This window comes from Juglans regia, chromosome 6 (assembly GCF_001411555.2).
Source record: "Juglans regia cultivar Chandler chromosome 6, Walnut 2.0, whole genome shotgun sequence".
Lineage (NCBI taxonomy): Eukaryota > Viridiplantae > Streptophyta > Magnoliopsida > Fagales > Juglandaceae > Juglans > Juglans regia.
Window position 1 is genome coordinate 1,228,758 of NC_049906.1, and position 12,410 is coordinate 1,241,167.

Sequence of the window (12,410 nt, forward strand, 5' to 3'; positions counted from 1 at the left end):
TCAAAAAATAATTGAAAAAGAAATAAATTTTATACCAAAATTAGTTAAAGCGGCCATTCAACCTTCAGATACTAGTGGTAACCTGACCAAAATTTGTTGTACTGAACTCCAGATTTTTGCATGTGAATTTACCCCACTTAATATATTATTAGACCAACTCGTATCTCACAACAAACCTTCGAAGGAAAACAAAGCAATATATAAATAATATCTCCCATGAGTGGCTTCATTTTGGCCAAAGAATAAAAGGTGTGCATGTGTATATAGTTTGGTTTATAGACAGGCCAGCCGTTGTCTTGAATGACTAGCCAACTGACATTAATTCTGCAGGGAGAGTACGAGGAAACCAAGGAAATACGGTTTGTCAAGATCGGTACGTGGAAAGGATTGACAGTTGGGACCCAACCCCTTCGGCAGGCTGCGAGTTGAGAACTTTAGTTTTTTTTTTTTTACAATAAAGAGAACTTTAGTTTGAAACCATAAAAAATTAGTAAATTAATTAAAAATGGCAGTACTTTCTGCTATATATTCATGTGAATGGCCCGGGAACCGATCGATATTTAAGAATAATACCAGAGCCACATCTGGTAGCTTCCATTAGCTCAAATATGTATTTTTTTTATGTGTTTTTTTGGTTATTTTTTTATATAGATTTTTTTAATAATTTTTAATATTTGAAAAAATAAAAAATAATAATAACTTTTTATTTTACTTTGTAATTAAGGAAGTATTTTTAATGATTTTTTTTTTTACTTTATGATTAAGGAAGTGTTTTTTTAATAATATTCTAAATTTATTTTATTTTTAAAAAATATTTAAAATATTAAAATTTTTTTTATAAAAAACAACTGAAAAAAAACACATGCTAGAACCAACGGTAGCTCCCAGCGAGAGCCACCAGCGGTGGCTTTAGCAGTACTCATTTAAGAATTCTGCAAGATCGACAACATCATGTGTTGCATGTGGATCGATTTTCGAGCGTACGTAGCTCAAAATATCATAGAGATTTAGGGCAGGTATAGGGTGAAATGAGAATTTTGTATTATATTTCAAAGTTTAAAATATTATGTTTTAATATTATTATTCTTTTAGAATTTAAAAAAGTTGAATTGAAATTTGAAAAATGTGTAATGATGAGATGAGATGATATAAGAATTTTATATCTCATCCCACTCTCCAAACCTGCCATATTTGAAGATGAGTTAAGATGATTTTAAATAAGTTAAATAAAATATTGCTAGAATATAATTTTTAATATTATTATTATTTTGAGATTTGAAAAAGTTAAATTATTTATTATATTTTGTGTGAAATTTTAAAAAAATTGTAACGATGAGATGAATTGATGTGAGATTCGAATTGAAACGAAATCTTAATTCTTTAATTGGATGCAGGTATCACATCATTGTCAAAGTATTCAATTAATAGTCCCAATTAAAAACTTGGGTTAAATTCTATATGACGCAGTTTAATTTGGTGTTTAGTGTATGGAATTATAATTACCTGACCCAAAACTCCAATGTTGCACGGTTAATATCTTTAACATTCTCACAAACGTACTCAAACAATGGTGATTACTTCAAGATTGCCTAGCTAGCACATAGGTACATGCATGCATGCGTGCGCAGCAGACCAGTTTTAACCCCATGTCTTTAGAAAAGGCGCGCTTCTAGAAACTTCTACATTTTGAAGAATGTACCTAACAGTACATTTTGAGTGACTGATATGATCACCGGTCATGTGTGATCAGTACATGTTGAGTGACTGATATGGTACTAGGTTTTAACACATCATAGCTACAAAGATGTGAAGGTGGCAGCTTTTATGGGGAAAGTGACTCGTGCGCCCTTGCCTTGACCTTGATTGAACTTTTATGCTTGTTTTTATTTAAGAATGGTTGGTGGAACCTTAATTTTACAGTTGGTTGATAGAAGACTATCTAGGTTTTGTAGCTTTGATCAGATGCAAGCTGCTTTCATCTCGAAGATGGATCTCGTGATGCTCGTTCTATAGAAGACAAAGAGCAAGCTGATTAAGGTCATACATATATAGTTAAAACAAAAAGGGGTGAAAATACGATGGTGAAAATGCTTTTGAAGTATACCATGTTAGAGATTCTGGGCATTACACTTCTTGCTGGACAGTTTTTCTGCATGGTTCAAGGCGATTCGCATTACTACGACTTCGTTGTAAGCACTTCCCACTGTAATATCCATGGCCACTAATTGCATGTCGCTTTACCTATATGTCTGATGCATAGTGCGTGGGCCTCCCCCGCGCCCTCTTGAAAGCTCCATTAATCGTTGCTATTTGAAACAGAAGTTTAATTGTTAGCAGAATCTGAGAACACTAGCTTAATATGTTCAAATCACTATCATATGAATCATATGCTCTTTTTTCTTCTTTTTGTAGCTTAGGGAGAAGAACTTCACGAGGCTGTGTAGCACAAAGAGCATGCTGGTTGTAAATGACAGTTTTCCAGGGCCGGTAATCCGTGTTCATAAAGGGGATACTGCCTTTGTTAATGTCCACAACCAAGGATATTATGGCGTCACTATTCACTGGTAATGATCACTCTCTCTCTCTCTCGCTCTCTCTCTGCCTCAAAGTCACCCCCGGCGCAGGGGATGGTAACACACAGTACACTAAGTACTGCAGCCCAAAGCAGCTGAAATTAGGGAAAAAAACAGAGAGATAAAGGAAACTAATATATAGAAAAAATAAACAAGATATAAGTACTAGTTCGGGAAGTATTCAAAGCCCACCACTTGTTATTCATCTGCCGAACAGCTACCTCAGTCTATGATTGGACATTTAATTACATTCCATACAAGCTGTAGGTTAACTAAAATCAAGGAGACTATCATGCGATATTTGCAATCTCCGTTACATGTTTAAAGGCAGATATATATTTTTGCTTGTTTTTGCGCTTTGTTATATGCTTTACACCTCGGATCAATAACATAAAAGTAATTGTTGATTATGATTATTGCAGGCATGGTGTGAAGCAGCCAAGAAATCCATGGTCAGATGGTCCTGAATATATTACACAGTGTCCAATTCAACCCGGAACAAACTTTACATATGAGGTTATATTTTCCGATGAGGAAGGAACCCTTTGGTGGCATGCGCATAGTGATTGGACACGAGCAACCGTTCATGGCGCGATAGTTGTCCTGCCGGCCATTGGTTCCACCTACCCATTTCCCGAGCCAGACGGAGATGAGGTCGTCGTGCTCGGTATGCTTTCACTGTTTTACATTATATATATATATATATATATATATATATATATATATCATATAAACGACAACAACTTTTTTACATTATTTTTTTACACGCTTACCTGACAAGTGTGGTATTGACGGGATCACAGCTACAACAAAATCAGCAAACACCGTGATTTTAGGAAATTATATAGCAATTCTAGATTGTTTCCATATTTTATTTGTAGCCATAGCAAGCATAGCCTCATGTATCTATAAATTTACCAATTCTTTCATTGTAAAAATAAGTTCTAGAAATAAAAAGTTCATGTTTTAGAATGTTTAACAGGTAGTAGAGTCCACTATTATTCATTATTTTTCACTTATTTTTTACTTTTTTTTATTACTATTCAATATTTTATCATTATTTTTCACTAATTTTTCACACCCAAACGCAACCTTAATATACCAATATTAAACTGAATGCATCTCAAAATAATGAAAAGGTTTTATTTAATTGGTCAGCATTTTTTACTTTTTTGCGGAACATGCAGCGGCCTGGTACAAAGGAAATATGAAGGAGTTGGTAGATGAGGCCATGTTTGCCGGTAGTGACTTGCCACATTCTGATGCTTATACCATAAACGGCGAACCAGGAGACTTTTGTGATTGCTCGAATGGTATATATGTATATGTCATTCGCTTCTGAGTAGCAGTTCTATTATCTTTCAATTAATCACCTATGTATATATATAGTACTAGACTCAGTTTTAACCAAGATCTTAATATTGTTGCAGGAACGGCAAACCGTTGGATAGTTGATTATGGCAAAACCTATCTTTTTCGAATTGTTAATGGTGTCATGAATGCAGAAGTCTTCTTTGCAGTTGCTCAACACAATTTCACAGTTGTTGGGATGGATGGTCATTACATCAAACCCATTGCCACGGATTATATCATGATAAGCCCGGGACAAACAATGGATATCTTACTCACAGCAAACCAATCTCTTGGCTCCTATTACATGGCTGCAAGACAATTCTCGAGCGAGGACGTCAGCGTTACTGGATTTGATCACGCCAATGTAACCGCAATTCTTGAATACAGAGGAAATCCTACTTCCCCATCGCCTCCTTCCTTTCCGAGTACACTTCCTATGTACTTGGACTTCTACGCAGCCTTGAAATTCACCAAAAGTATAAGGAGCTTGGCAAGCCAAGACTATCCGGTAAATGTCCCCCTGAACATAACAACAAGAATGGTCGTAACAGCTTCCATGAATACGATGATTTGCACATCATGCTCAGAAGGGGTTGATAATGATATCTTAGCTTCAAGCTTAAATAACATAAGTTGGGTCAACCCACATACAGATGTACTGCAAGCCTACTACAGGTCCCGCTTTCTTTCTGATCTTTCTCTATTTACGTTTGTTTTATTCTTCGAATGAACATAATATGCATGTTAAAGGTGTATAAAAGATTTCCTTCTGATCTTTCGCCTCACGTTTTTTTTTTCTTGCAATCTGTTTAGTTCATATATATTAGATCCAAAACGGTGGAGTACTTATAAAAGATTACACACCTTCATTAATGTTCCAAATACTAATTTTATATCAAATTTTGTCAAAAGTATCGGAATCATGTTTTCTCCTCTTAAAATATTGGAATCAAGGAAAAATGCCAGGAAATTGAGACTGATATGTATTGAACTACTATATTACTGTAAAGAGATCTAGATCTCTTTTCCGGTATTTACGGCATATATATATATATATATATATATATATTGCACATATGATTAAGTTCATTTCATACACAGGAATATTAGTGGGGTGTACACCACAGACTTCCCGGACTTTCCGCCTTCATTCTTCAACTTTACAGCCGATGAATTTCCGGATAACATCGACCTAACAGTCCAAGGGACCAAGTTGAAGGTGCTGAATTATAACGAATCAGTAGAGATAGTTTTTCAAGGGACTAACCTGTTGAAAGGCTCAGTGAATCATCCTATGCATTTGCACGGATATAGCTTCTATGTGGTTGGAACAGGTTTTGGTATTTTCAACAATAAAACCGACCCAGAAGAGTTTAACTTGGTCGATCCTCCCGAGGTTACTACCTTTGGAGTCCCTAAGATTGGATGGGTTGCCATCAGATTCGTGGCAAAAAATCCAGGTACGATATTCTTCTCATCATCACCCACCAGCAGCTTGTAATGGCTTTTATAATTTAACAAAAATACAGTATATAGCTTACGATAAAATTAGATGCATGCTGACATGAGACGATTTTTTGGCAGGTGTGTGGTTTTGGCATTGTCACTTGGATCGACATTTGAGTTGGGGTATGAACACAGTATTTATAGTGAAAAATGGGGGCACTGTTGAGACAAGCATCCGCCAACCCCCTGCCTACATGCCATCTTGCAAAGTTCCATTAAAATCTTGGCTAAAGAATGAGGATGTGTTGGACGAGAGAGCTAGTAAATGAGTCATTGTAGCTCGATAATCTGATTTGATTTGGAACTTGATTATCTAGCTACAGGTTTCTTCATTGTCATCGTCATCGTTACTAATTAGCTGCATGCAGTACGTACGCCAGCTGGCTCGATCTTGATCGATCGGCAATAAATTAAATCTGATTTATTAGAGTAATTCATGTCACAAACATGAAGAACAAAATTTGCATCGATCTCCTCCGCTTTTTCTGCTAATTGGGTTTAAAACCACCGCTTCTAGCTTAGTTTTTATTTTTATTTATTTATTTATTTATTTATTTATTTTAATAGATAAAAGGCTATCTACTTTCTTTATTTCGTGCAAAACAAATCAATTTCTTTTAGTTCATTCTTCTACGATTCTAGCGTTGTTTTCGTCAGTACGAAACGGGTTCGTCCAAGGTATAAATCCAATTGAATAATCACTTGTGAATCTATGATATTTGGGCTCGGCTTATACACTTTGTGGAGCACAAGGGCATGGCAACACAAGTGGGTCGTCGTCTTTAGTTTCTTTCTTGCTCTCTCCCCCAGGGTGAAAAGAAAGAAAAATCAGTCCAAGATATGCAACTGGCTTGAATCATTTTTACGTATTCTAGTTCGATATATATATGGGACCAAGAACTAATTGCTTGTCTTATTTTTTGGGGTTCTAATGACTTCTCTCGATCTCATAATACAAAGGATCAATAGAACTTTTTTTCTTCATTTTTCCAAAGTGAAGATCCTCACTTTTAACAGAAGAATATCTTTCATAATACAGAGTTCAGAGGGTACAAAAATTCGCACCCAATCTTCAAAGCTTTAAGCTATCACGATGAACACTTCCAGGGATGCTATATTGGTAAAAAAATACCATTTTTCCACCACACCAAAAGCATCTCGCACACATCCCATTTCCTATTTCAAACAACCGTTGCTCCCTTTTTTCAACACCTAAATCAAGAAAAATATCAACCAGAGAGACAAAGGGAGGGAGAGGTGGAGACGAAGGGAGGGGGAGAGATTTTTGGAGATTTTTTATGTCGTGGGTGCTAGTCTTTGAAGGAAGGGAGCAGTGGAGACGAAGGGGTTCTGGTCTGGGGAGGGAGACGAAGGGGGTATTGGTCTTGATACAAAACGATGGGATCTTGGAAGATTAAAGGAGGAGGGCTTCGTGGTGAGGCAGAGCAGCAAACGGAGAGGCAGTGCAGCTTCGTGGGAGGAAAGATCTTGGAAGACGAAGGAGGGAGGGCTTTGAGAAATTGAAGGAAGGGGGAGAGTTGTTTGCTGTGGAGACGAAGGGAGGTGTTCATGGGAGAACTCGAAGGGAGGGAAAGGTGGAGACGGTGGACGTATTGGTCTTAATGCAAAGAGCACGCAGAAGACACCAAATGATGCACTTTCATTTTCCACATCAGCTGCGGCTCGCCCGCGTCTATGCAGCCCGACTGCGTATATCATTTTTCTAGAACAATTGATCTTCTGCTATTGATTGAGTTAATGAGCTGAAACCAGCGTGATCGGCTAATTATTATAGTCTACTGTTCGTTAATAAGTTCCACAATATATATATATATATAATTACTATAAAAGAAAATCCTTCTTTCTACATGATATATATATATATATATGTAACAAGCAAGTGAAGTACTGCTTCACCCACTCTTCAAAGTTCTTTCTTTATTTAATTTAGTTTTAACACATGATAAAATGATTGGAAGCTGCTATAGCTAGTTGGCTAAGATCTGGAATTAAACTAATTAAGCTGTGATCAATCACGTGCATGCCTTGCCGACTTGACCTTCAACGGCTAATTCATATTTGCTTCTTTTATTTAAGAAAGGTTGGTGGGTTACTATTACAGTTAGTTGATAGCTAGAGCTAGAAGACTATACTAGGTTTATAGCTTTGGTAGAATGCGCGTGCGTCGACGTTCATCTTCAGGATGGATCTCATGCTTGTTCTATATTATATATATAAATTAAGGTAGTTCAGAAAAAGTAGCATCGATCTTTAGGCCGTGTGAAGATCAGTGCAACAAAATGAATTCGGAATATTATACATTACTTTTAGAGATCACTGTGGGCATTATGCTTCTTTCTGGACAATTTTTCTGTGTGGTTGAAGGCGATGTGCAGCACTATGACTTCGTTGTAAGTACTTCGATCCCAGTTTCCTATCCTTTAATTTAGTGATGATATATCAATCATGCATGCATGTTCATGACTTTCTAAACTTCAGCTTTGGAACAGTACCATCACATGATGATCACCTATCATATATGTGATCTCATGTGCTTTCTCCAAATTGTGGGGGTTTTTTTTTTTTCCTTTTCTTGATGCTCAATCATGGGGGTTTGGAATGTAAGCTTTTTAGCCGATTAATTTCAGAGCATTAGCTTAATTAATGTATATGGGAGATTGCAAATGAATCACTATCATATGCTCTTTTTTGTAGCTTAAGGAGAAGAATTTCACTAGGCTCTGCAGCACAAAGAGCATGCTGGTTGTAAATGGCAGCTTTCCAGGGCCAGTAATCCGTGTTCACAAAGGTGATACGGTCTTTGTTAACGTCCACAACCAAGGATATTATGGCGTCACTATTCACTGGTAGTACTCATGATCTCTCTCTCTCTCTCCAGGCTCCTCTGGTGCAGGCCAGGGAGGGCCACAGTGAACAATACACTTAGAACTGTTGCATAAAACACAATATTATATATGTTTACGCACAGGTGATAATGAGAGTAAATTTACTATAATATTGGGCCATATATTAATCGATATTGTATGGTAACATTATGAATAATATCACAGGCATGGTGTTAAGCAGCCAAGAAATCCATGGTCAGATGGTCCAGAAAACATAACACAATGTCCGATTCAACCAGGAACAAACTTCACATATGAGGTTATATTTTCTGAGGAGGAGGGAACCCTTTGGTGGCATGCTCATAGTGATTGGACACGAGCAACTGTTCATGGTGCCATAGTTGTCCTGCCGGCTGTTGGTTCCACCTATCCATTTCCCAAGCCGGATGGAGAAGAGGTCGTTGTGCTCGGTATGGTTTTACATACATATAAAACAAATCAATTTGTATGTATTTTTTACCCACTCAGTATACCATTTAATTAAGTGAGTCGTTGCACAATAAGAAGAAAACATTTTTTTATTATTATAAAAAATTTCACGTCAAATAGCGTAGGTATTGATACACCAATTATATATATATATATATATATATATTATATAGAATGTTGGTGCGAGTCAAATGAAATTAAAAAAATTATTCTAACTAGTCATTATTTAGCATCCCACACCCTATATCCTATAAAAAACACTCATACATCTTAAGAAAACACACACACATCTTATGAAAAAGTTATAGGTGTGAAGTGTGTGATGTAAACATTAGCTGATTTGAAGCAAAACTCATGAAATTAATATGTGCATGCCTATGGCAATGTAGAAGCATGCATATATAATCCCATTAATTTATTTAATTTTTCTTTATTCGAACATGCAGCGGCCTGGTACAAAGGAAATTTGAAGGAATTGGTAGATGAGGCCATGGAAGACGGTACTGACTTGCCACATTCTGATGCATATACCATAAACGGCGAACCAGGAGATTTTTGTGATTGCTCCAATGGTACGTCTTTTGCTTCTTATTGAATTGGCAGCTCGAGTATCAGGCCGATTGAATCGTGGGGGTACCGTAAAAACATTCTCATTTATTTTTTAAGAATAATTTTTCTTTATTCACTATCTCACACTTCATATCTTATAAATAAAAAATTGTCAAATATGGAGTGTGGGGGTGAATAGTCACCTATGAAAAGCAAAACTCATTTGTTAAAATATAATTTAAAACATAGATATAGCCTAGAATTAGAGTTGGAATTCAAGTTTCTAATAATTTTTTAACGCACATTACTCATCGGTCATGTGAATCTATGGTAGTTTCAATATGATCTTTGGAATCACCTACATACAAACGCTAGAATCCGATTCAACAACCATGCAGTATCTTAATAATATCATTGCAGGAACGGCGTACCGTTGGATGGTTGATTATGGCAAAACCTATCTTCTTCGAGTTGTTAATGGTATCATGAATGCAGAAAACTTCTTTGCAATTGCTCGACACAATTTCACAGTTGTTGGGATGGATGGTCATTACATCAAACCCATTTCCACGAGTTATATCATGATAAGCCCAGGACAAACAATGGACATTTTACTCACAGCAAACCAGTCTCTTGGCTCTTATTACATGGCTACTAGACAATTCTCGAGCGAGGATGTCACCGTTACTGGATTTGACCACGCCAATGTAACAGCAATTCTCGAATACAGAGGAAATTATACTTCCCCATCGCCTCCTTCCTTTCCGAGTACACTTCCTATGTACTTGGACTTATACGCAGCCTTGAAATTCACCAAAAGTATAAGGAGCTTGGCAAGCCAAGACTATCCGATAAACGTCCCCATGAACATAACCACAAGAATGTATGTAACATCTTCCATGAATACGATGATTTGCACAAGCTGCTCTGGAGCGGACGATGGTCAAATCTTAGCTTCAAGCTTGAATAACGTAAGTTGGGCCAACCCACATATTGATGTTCTACAAGCCTACTACAGGTCCAGCTTCTTCTCTATCTTCCTCTTTTTTGCTCTTGGTCGGTATATATATTATATCTACGTACAGCACATTTGCTAAAAATATGATCATTAGGTTAAATCGAAAATTTTACACAGGAATATTAGTGGGGTGTACACCACGGACTTCCCGGACTTCCCGCCTTCCTTCTACAACTTTACAGGCGATGAATTTGAAGACGACCTTGACAAAACTGTGCAAGGGACCAAGGTGAAGGTGCTGAATTATAACGAATCAGTAGAGATTGTTTTTCAAGGGACCAACCTGATAAAAGGCTCGGTGAATCATCCGATGCATCTGCACGGATATAGCTTCTACGTGGTTGGAACAGGTGGTGGTAATTTCAACAATGAAACAGACCCAAAAGAGTTTAATTTGGTTGATCCTCCCGAGGTGACGACCTTTGGGGTCCCTAAGCTTGGATGGGTTGCCATCAGATTCGTGGCAAAAAATCCAGGTATATATACGTACGTACATGCAATATATAATACTCTTCTCATCTTCTTTATTAATCAACCAGTGCAACCCCTCGCTCCCAATCGTGCTAAATAATCCGTCGAAGCATTATCATCTCCTTCATTAATTCATTAATTACTTTGTTATAATTGTTCTGGTTAATTTAATTAGTAGAAAAAATGTGGCATTTAGTTTATCATACGTGCAATTAGATGCTGACATGAGACGATTTTTTTGCAGGTGTATGGTTTTGGCATTGTCACTTGGATCGACATCTGAGTTGGGGTATGAACACAGTATTCATAGTGAAAAATGGGGGCACTGCTGAGACAAGCATCCGCCAACCCCCTGCCTACATGCCACCTTGTAAAGTTCCATTAAAATCTCCGCTGGAAAATGATCATGATCAGGATGTGTTGGACACGGCAAATTAAGCAAATGAGGATCACTAGTCACGTAGCTAGCTAGCTAGATAATTTGATCATCATCATCATCATCATCATATATAATATTATTTCATGTGTTGCGTGCGACAGTTAGTTGCAGTAGTAGTAGCGCTGTTGAAGCACGACTCTTCTATATTTATTGGAAGGCAATAAATGTTTGATTTATTACATAGCGGCCACCAACCGCTGCGAAAGGTTATAAATTGCCACGTTTAATGCTCAGTGCATGATAAGTACATTTTTCTTCCTATATATATATATATATATATATATATATACCATCGATCGTACTTACGTATATATATAACGTATATACCAAAGCGAAAGTAATTAAATACACACCGCCTCATATATATGTACATGACACGTATGGTACGTTTATGGTACGGCCAATAGCGTATATATAATCAAAGTATTATTAAACACGGCGCCGAACGTCCTGTGTTATTAATGAATAAATTCTTCGTTGTACTAAATAAATAATAATTTATAGTAATTGTACTTAATTAGTTGATAATTACGAGTAGAGAGATTATATATAAAATCTTGGTTTAACCGATTGTATAGATAGTTAATTAAAGAATTAAGCAAAAATGAGACAATAAAAGACATAAATTTCATTTCCTTCCGGATGTTAAGAAATTTGGTGTTAATTTTTTTTTCTTCGGATTGGTAAGGGTACGTTTGGCCACATAACTGTTCTAAAGTATTCTTATATATTTTTAGATATTTCACATCCTAAACATCACTCAAACATAAAACACTATTTTTAATTTGAAATTTTCAATCATTTAATTATTATCTAATCAGTATAACTTTCTTAAACTTTCAAACAAAACAGAAAAAATCATACTTTTTCAAATTTCAAAAATAAAAATAATATTAAAAATATATATTCAAATAATTTTTTTACTTAATAATAATGTTTCATATTTTTTTTCTCTCATTTCTCAAAGTCCAATAAAATTATAAAATATATTAACTCAAACTATTTTATTGTTATTTACATATATACTGAGATATATTTCTAAGTATCCAAACAGGTCCTAAGAGCTTGTCATTAATCGGACTTTCTTATATGAGTAATTTCAAACCCCGATAATTCTAATTACAAATTATAACACTAATGTCGTCTTCTTAATTAAATTGCATTGC

General features: G+C 36.0%; 2 protein-coding genes across 2 annotated transcripts; both read left to right on the top strand.

Annotated features, from left to right (window-relative positions):
• The first annotated feature begins 1,943 nt into the window (after window positions 1-1,943).
• On the top strand, window positions 1,944-5,890 carry LOC109013370 (laccase-15-like). The gene is made up of 7 exons (XM_018995432.2): window positions 1,944-2,189; window positions 2,413-2,564; window positions 2,996-3,240; window positions 3,761-3,886; window positions 4,004-4,601; window positions 5,028-5,386; window positions 5,511-5,890. Exons 1-7 carry the CDS (start codon window positions 2,079-2,081, stop codon window positions 5,699-5,701), a joined length of 1,782 nt encoding a protein of 593 aa, XP_018850977.2. The 5' UTR covers window positions 1,944-2,078; the 3' UTR covers window positions 5,702-5,890.
• Window positions 5,891-7,671: 1,781 nt separating this feature from the next.
• Window positions 7,672-11,460, top strand: LOC109013369 (laccase-14-like). Its single transcript, XM_018995431.2, has 7 exons — window positions 7,672-7,843; window positions 8,148-8,299; window positions 8,504-8,748; window positions 9,214-9,339; window positions 9,737-10,334; window positions 10,452-10,810; window positions 11,050-11,460. The coding sequence occupies exons 1-7, from the start codon at window positions 7,733-7,735 to the stop codon at window positions 11,241-11,243; spliced, it is 1,785 nt and encodes a 594-aa protein (XP_018850976.1). The 5' UTR covers window positions 7,672-7,732; the 3' UTR covers window positions 11,244-11,460.
• The last annotated feature ends 950 nt before the right edge of the window (window positions 11,461-12,410 follow it).